General features: G+C 50.9%; 1 protein-coding gene across 1 annotated transcript; it reads left to right on the top strand.

Annotated features, from left to right (window-relative positions):
* Nucleotides 1-378: 378 nt before the first annotated feature.
* LOC100217259 (Glycosyltransferase family 61 protein) lies at nucleotides 379-2,235 on the top strand. Its single transcript, NM_001143613.1, has one exon. It carries the CDS (start codon nucleotides 429-431, stop codon nucleotides 2,070-2,072), a length of 1,644 nt encoding a protein of 547 aa, NP_001137085.1. The 5' UTR covers nucleotides 379-428; the 3' UTR covers nucleotides 2,073-2,235.
* Nucleotides 2,236-6,639: the final 4,404 nt, after the last annotated feature.

The following is a 6,639-nucleotide window of genomic DNA, read 5'->3' as shown; positions in this document are numbered from 1 at the left end:
GGCCAAGATCCGACGTTGAATGCCGTAATCCGAGGTCAAACGGGCGAGATCTGGGGAGAGATTGTCGGCGCCAAGGGAAAGAGTGCCCGCCTCTGACACTCGTCCGTTTGGCAGACCCTGACACTCTACGTACGATGCGGCTGCCAATTCTCAGCGTGTGGTAGCTAGACGCGTACTCATTGACACCTGTAGGAGCACATGCATGCGACGTGCTACTAGAAGGAAGCCAGCAGGCAGGGACGCCTCACACACATTTAGTAACGCAACAGAAACAGTGCCTTTACGAGAATAGAAACAAAAGTCGTGTCCTTCAGCGTTTGCTGCATATATCATCTTCCATCGTGTAGGACTGACTGACTGACTGACTGACTGTAGGGAGTAGAGACAAACAAAAAGACGGCCGCGTCACTGATTCAAGCTAGCCCGCCATGGACGACGCACCTGCAGCCATCGTCAAGGCCAAGGGCGGCAGGGGGGCGTTCCTCGCCCACTTCTTCATCGTGCTCCCCGTCGTCACCCTGTGCGTCGTCGTCTACGCCCCACGCTACTTCTCCGGTCCCCCACCGTACTACGGCGGCGGCGCCAACGACGTCGGCGGCATCTCCGCGCCCAGGCCCAGCTCGATGACCCGTACGTCGTCCTCGTCGTCAGCGCATCTCGGCGGGTTGGGCTACGTCGCTGGCCGCCGCGATGCAGACGAAGACGACCAGCAGCTGGGTGTGGGTGACGGCGGCGCGCTGCCGCAGCAGGTGGTTCTTGACAACCAGGTGGGCTCCCCGTGCTCGTCCCTGCCCAACCACACCATCTGCTGCGACCGCTCCGACTACCACTCCGACGTCTGCTTCATGGCCGGCGACGTGCGCACGGACGCCGCGTCCCTGGCCCTCCTGCTGTTCCCGCCGCGAGCAGCGTCGTCAGCGCCGGAGCCACCCGCCGCGGAGGAGCGGATACGGCCCTACACGCGCAAGTGGGACGCCTACATCACCAAGACCATCCACGAGGTCACGCTCCGGGTGGCCCGGCCGGAGGAGGCCGCCGCCGCCGCGCACCGGTGCGACGTCCGGCACGACGCGCCGGTCCTCGTCGTCACGGCGGGCGGGTACAGCCACAACATGTTCCACGTCTTCAACGATGGATTCCTGCCGCTGTGGCTGACGGCGCAGCACCTCCGCCGCCGCGCCGTGCTCGCGGTGCTCTCGTACAGCCCGCGCTGGGCCGGCACCTACGGCGAGATACTCGCAGGCCTCTCGCGGTACCACGCCATCGACCTGCTCAGGGACAAGAGGACGCACTGCTTCCCGGGCGCCGTCGTGGGCACCCGCTACCACGACTACCTCGCCGTCAACTCCACGCGGCTCCGGGACAACAAGACCATCGCGGACTTCCACGACTTCCTCGCCGGCGTGTACAGCGACGACGACGTGCGCAACGACAAAGCTGCAGGCGGCAGCAGCAGCAGCAGGAGGCCGGAGATGGCGTGGTACGAGCGGCGCCGGCCACGGCTCGGGATCGTGTCGCGCAAGGGGAGGCGCGTGGTCGAGAACCAGGCGGCCGTGGCGCAGCTGGCGGCGTCGGTCGGGTTCGACGTGGACATCATGGAGACGGCCAACGGCGCGCCGCTCTCGGCCGTGTACGCGTCCGTGAGCTCGTACGATGCGCTGGTGGGCGTGCACGGCGCCGACCTGACCACGTTCCTGTTCCTGCGCCCCGGCCGCGCGGCGCTGGCGCAGATCGCGCCGCTCGGCATCACCATGCTCTCGCGCAACCTCTTCGGCGTGCCGGCGGCCAGGATGGGGCTGCACTACGTGCAGTACGACGTGAGCGCGCGCGAGAGCTCGCTGAGCCGCAGGTATCCGCTCGACCATGTCGTCGTGGCCGACCCGGCGAGGGCAAGGCGGGAGCAGGGGAAGCAGGAGTGGGAGCTTGTGGAGCACGTGTACCTACGAGGGCAGAACGTCAGCCTGGACCTCGGCAGGTTCCGGGAGACACTGGCCAGGATCCACTCCCGACTCAAGGAGCAACAACAAGGTCACGCTTCCAGGTCCAGTCCAGATGCGTCACCGCAAATATAGGCTTGTTGCATACTGCTAGGTAACGTAGACGTTTATTTGGTGCTATAAATATTGATATTTTACTTATAAAATTAGTGATATAAGGCAATTCTATAAGTTAGTTTATTAATTTAGAGTAGAGGAAGTATTGTTTTACTTAATGATAACGTCATGTTCACTTGCCTACTGAGATCTCGTTTATGTACGTCGAATATACCTGCGTTTTGAAGCGGATTATAGCCAAACACTAACTACCTCCATGGCTCCATTTCAACATAGTCCCTCCGTTCACACTCGTCTATTCAAAAATGTAAAATTTTAAGTCAATCACAAACCACCTTGAATGACAAAACAAATCATAAAAATATAAATGATAACTCATTATTTTTTGAATAAGACGAGTGATAAAAAAATTTAGTCAACGGTGTCATATATTTATGAACAAAGCGAGTATTTGTAACTTAATTGATGCGTCATTCATGGAAGGAACCATGCAAGGGTGTCGTTCCGTCTTGGTCCATGTAAGGACTAAGTATTCTCTATGGGCTAGCTCTTCACTACTCTAACATGGTAAACCACTCACAAACATGTAGGTGGTGTTTGGTTTAAGAAATCACTATATCCAAATTGAGGTGGTGCATCATGGGTTCATTCCTCAAATTTGGTGGGATGACCTCATTCCTCATATTAGTACTAACTAACTAACTATGAGGAATGAGGTAATGATGGATCACCTCATTCCATTCTACAAACCAAACAAAACTAGTGAGAAGATGATAGACTAGCTCATTACTCAAACCAAACACCCTAGTATAAGCTTGAGTTGGGTCATTCACAAGCTCTCTAGTGACCATCACACTCTCCATCATCATCTAGTCGTCTAGGTGATGCTAATTATTAAGAGTAACAAGCACTGACTGGAGGATCGAGTTAGACGACCAGATGGAGGTGAATCGAAGACGATAAAAATTCTGCATTTAACCTCAATGAAAAATGAAGAGAACGCTCAAACCAAAAACATATCGACCAACTTGTGATTGCGTGTTTTCGAAGAATTCCTAGGACACACATGTGTCCAAGAAAACAAATAGATCGCGAAATAGACACATAAAAGTCCGAAAGAACCCAAAACTTAGATGTCAAGGTTCAAAGCATCTAAGGACATCCTAAAACATGAGAGGGAAAATGAAGATTAAAAGCTAAGTGATGGAAATGGAATGATAGAAGAGATAGTTGGATACTTGGATGGTTCAATCATCCCCGCCTATTTATAGAGGGTTATTTCTCTTAAGTACCTCTAAATACATAAGGCCTATCCACTCCGCTAGGGGAGAAATGGAGCAACTCTTAGAATTTTGATTTGATGGCCACACAATCTTCACAAAGTTGTTTTGGCTTGACGCACCCTCCACAATGACGTCAGTGCTGCCTCTAATTTCTTTCGAGGCCATGTCGCTAGATTTTGAGGCCCAACCTAGCGAAACATGTGAACTTTCGCGTTGGGTGGTTTTAAGGCTCAACCACTGAAACCCTTTTGCATAGCGTACTCAATATACGTCCTCCACGTGCTGGACACGTGTCTCAACGGTATGCAACCGCGTCAGTGACACGATCTACGCTGGTATGTCCTTGCTCCTATCGGTGCCCCAGGTGTCAGCCACCATGGCTAGTCACTCGACTTCTCTAGTTCCTCGGTCAAGACTCAGCGCTTGTCCTTTGCTGCTCCCAGATTTTTGGTACAAATCCACATTACTTTAACCTTCGATGTCGACCACCATCTCTAGTCTCCACACAACGCACCACAAACCAATAGCAAATGTTGCCCCCGCCCTTGTTAGTCCAAACCGACTCAACCCAAGACGCTACACTTATTGACAATCACTCATCATAAAACGAACCACAAGGACACGTATCAACCTTATGTTCGCAATCTCCCCCTTGATGATTGCATTGTCAACAGCACCTCACAAACACAAAGTGTAGCAGAAAAGAAGGAAGAAGAAAGAACTCACTCCAATGACAAAAGGCCAAACAAAGGCCAAATCCAAGTCATCAAAAGTGAGCAAAGCTTGGCCCCCAAAGATATGGGCAACAACTCAACACAACCAAACAAAGTTTGGCTAGCCCTCAAGAAGAGACAGAAAATAGGTTTGGCACCACTAGCTAGAGATGAGAGCCAAATTAGGGCAAAAGACACAAATAAAGCTGAAAGCAAAGGTAGTCACTCTAGAAAGAGGCAAATGTCTCAACACAACTAGCAAGACATCTCCTAAAATTTCTCTTGATAGAACCAACTCCCCCCTAAAGATATATTAAAGGCCTTCCAAAAAATGCATCATCAATAATATTTGTGTGTATATAATTCCCCCCCTTGTTGATAAATACACTCAACAAGCACCGCACAGATGCACAAAAACAACTCACCCTCAAAAGGAATTTCCCCCTTGGGATATGCATGCGAGCAAAAAGGTGCAAAAAATACAAGAGCTTCAGAAGTATAGCAACAAAAATGTAAAAATACTCTAAGTGGTGTTGTGCGATGTGTGTAGTAATATATGCATGTGCTAGCATATGCTCAAACTGGTCATATGCACAAGATATGTAAAGTCCAAGCATTTGAATCAATTTTAAACATGTAAAAAAGGTGTTCACCACTAAAACAACATTGAACATATGTAAGTAGGAAATCAACAAAGTGTTAGTAAAAGGTATACAAGGTGAACTACCCCATACAACGGCCACTCATCATGCCAAAACTAGAACTAAACTTGTATTTGATCAATTTATCAGAGTTTGCAGCATGACACAAGTTTCATTCAAAAACATGTGAGTGCAAGAGATTGTAAGCATTGTCAATTCTAACATTTCAACCAGGTGTAGCATATGTAGAAATGCAGTCGAAAGCTGAAGACATCGGTTTTGATCATCCACTACACTTATACATGTCCAAGAAGCGCGTAGCCCGCGAGCCCTGCATGAGGCGCCTTTTTAGGCCCAACGCTAGCCTGGCTTGGCACGGATAGTTGTGGGTTCAGGCCTAGCTCGACATGGGCAGCGTGTCGTGCTCGACATAAGTTTAGGCCCGTTGGGCTATGTAACACCCGTCCACACCCGGACCGGTGGTACTTACTCCTAGCAGCTCTCTAGGATCATATATTGTCCCCACAAACCAACACGAGTCTTTTGTGTGCACTTTGTCCTCACTCATGCACACCCGAGAAAACTTTCTGGTCGGTCACCCATCCCAAATTGCTCCAAGCCAAGCACGCTTAACTTGGAGGTCCTTTCGAAATAGACTTCCAAAAAAGAAGATACACCTTATTGGTATAAGTACACTATTAATTATATTAAGCCTTGGGCCAAGATATCACCATCCACCATGCCTAGGATATCACAATCCACTCCCTTAGAAGATTGACGTCCTCGACTCCTCGTCGGTCAACCCTAATCTAGGAACCTCCTCTCCTAGCCACGTCTGTGTTGATAGTGTCGTCATATGCCATGCGATGTGACCACTCTGGGCCCACATGCGCCATACACCATATTGAAAGGGAAATGTGCCTTTGGGCCATTTCTAAGTATTTTGGTGATTGAGTGCAAACACAAGTGCTTAAATGTGAAAATATGCCCAAGGATGAACAAAGTGCAAATCACAAGTTAAGGTATGTTTCTAAGCCTTAGTACATTGGTTTGTGTACTAATATTCTTGTCTAAGTGTTAGATACAGGAAGAAGAAAAGAAGTGGAGAGTGGCTGTGTGCAGCCAAAGGCTGCTTCGGGCTGGGGCACTGGACTGTCCGGTGTGCACCGGACAGTGTCCGGTGCGCCAGACCAGCGCGGAGCAAACCAACCGCTCTCGGGTTTTTCTCCGGCGACTTCGGCTAAAATTCACCGGACTGTCCGGTGTGCACCGGACTGTCCGGTGAGCCAACGGTCGGCCGAGCCAACGGTCGGCCGCACGATCGCCGCGCGACACGTGGCCGAGCCAACGGTCGGAAGGAAGCACCGGACGGTCCGGTGTGCACCGGACTGTCCGGTGTGCACCGGACTGTCCGGTGCGCCAGATCTGCAGTGGTCGGCAACGGTCGGTTGCGTCTGTTAAGGAAAGAAATCGGGCACCGGACAGTGTCCGGTGTGCACCGGACTGTCCGGTGCGCCCGACGACAGAAGGCAAGGATAGCCTTCCAGATGTGTTCTCAACGGCTCCTAGCTGCCTTGGGGCTATAAAAGGGACCCCTAGGCGCATGGAGGAGAAAACCAAGCATTCCTTGAGCACTCTTGATCACTCACACATCAATCTCGCGCACTTGTTCGACATTCTAGTGATTTGAGCTCCGTTCTAGTGTGCTAGTCTTTTGAGCTCAAGTCTGGGTCTTGTGTGTGCGTATTCGCTGTGATCTTTGTGTCGTGTGTGAGTTGCTAATCCCTCCCTTGCTCTGTGATTCTCTGTGAACATCTTTTGTAAGGGCGAGAGGCTCCAAGTTGTGGAGATTCCTCGCAAACGGGATTGAGAAAAGAAAAGCAAGAACACCGTGGTATTCAAGTTGATCATTGGATCACTTGAGAGGAGTTGAGTGCAACTCTCGTCC

This window comes from Zea mays, chromosome 3 (assembly GCF_902167145.1).
Source record: "Zea mays cultivar B73 chromosome 3, Zm-B73-REFERENCE-NAM-5.0, whole genome shotgun sequence".
Taxonomy (NCBI): Eukaryota; Viridiplantae; Streptophyta; class Magnoliopsida; order Poales; family Poaceae; genus Zea; species Zea mays.
This window is presented reverse-complemented; position numbering and strand designations above follow the sequence as displayed.

What these genes read in the sequence shown, in the direction of transcription:
- LOC100217259 (NM_001143613.1), top strand. Translation starts at nt 429, where the DNA reads ATGGACGACGCACCTGCAGCCATCGTCAAGGCCAAGGGCGGCAGGGGG.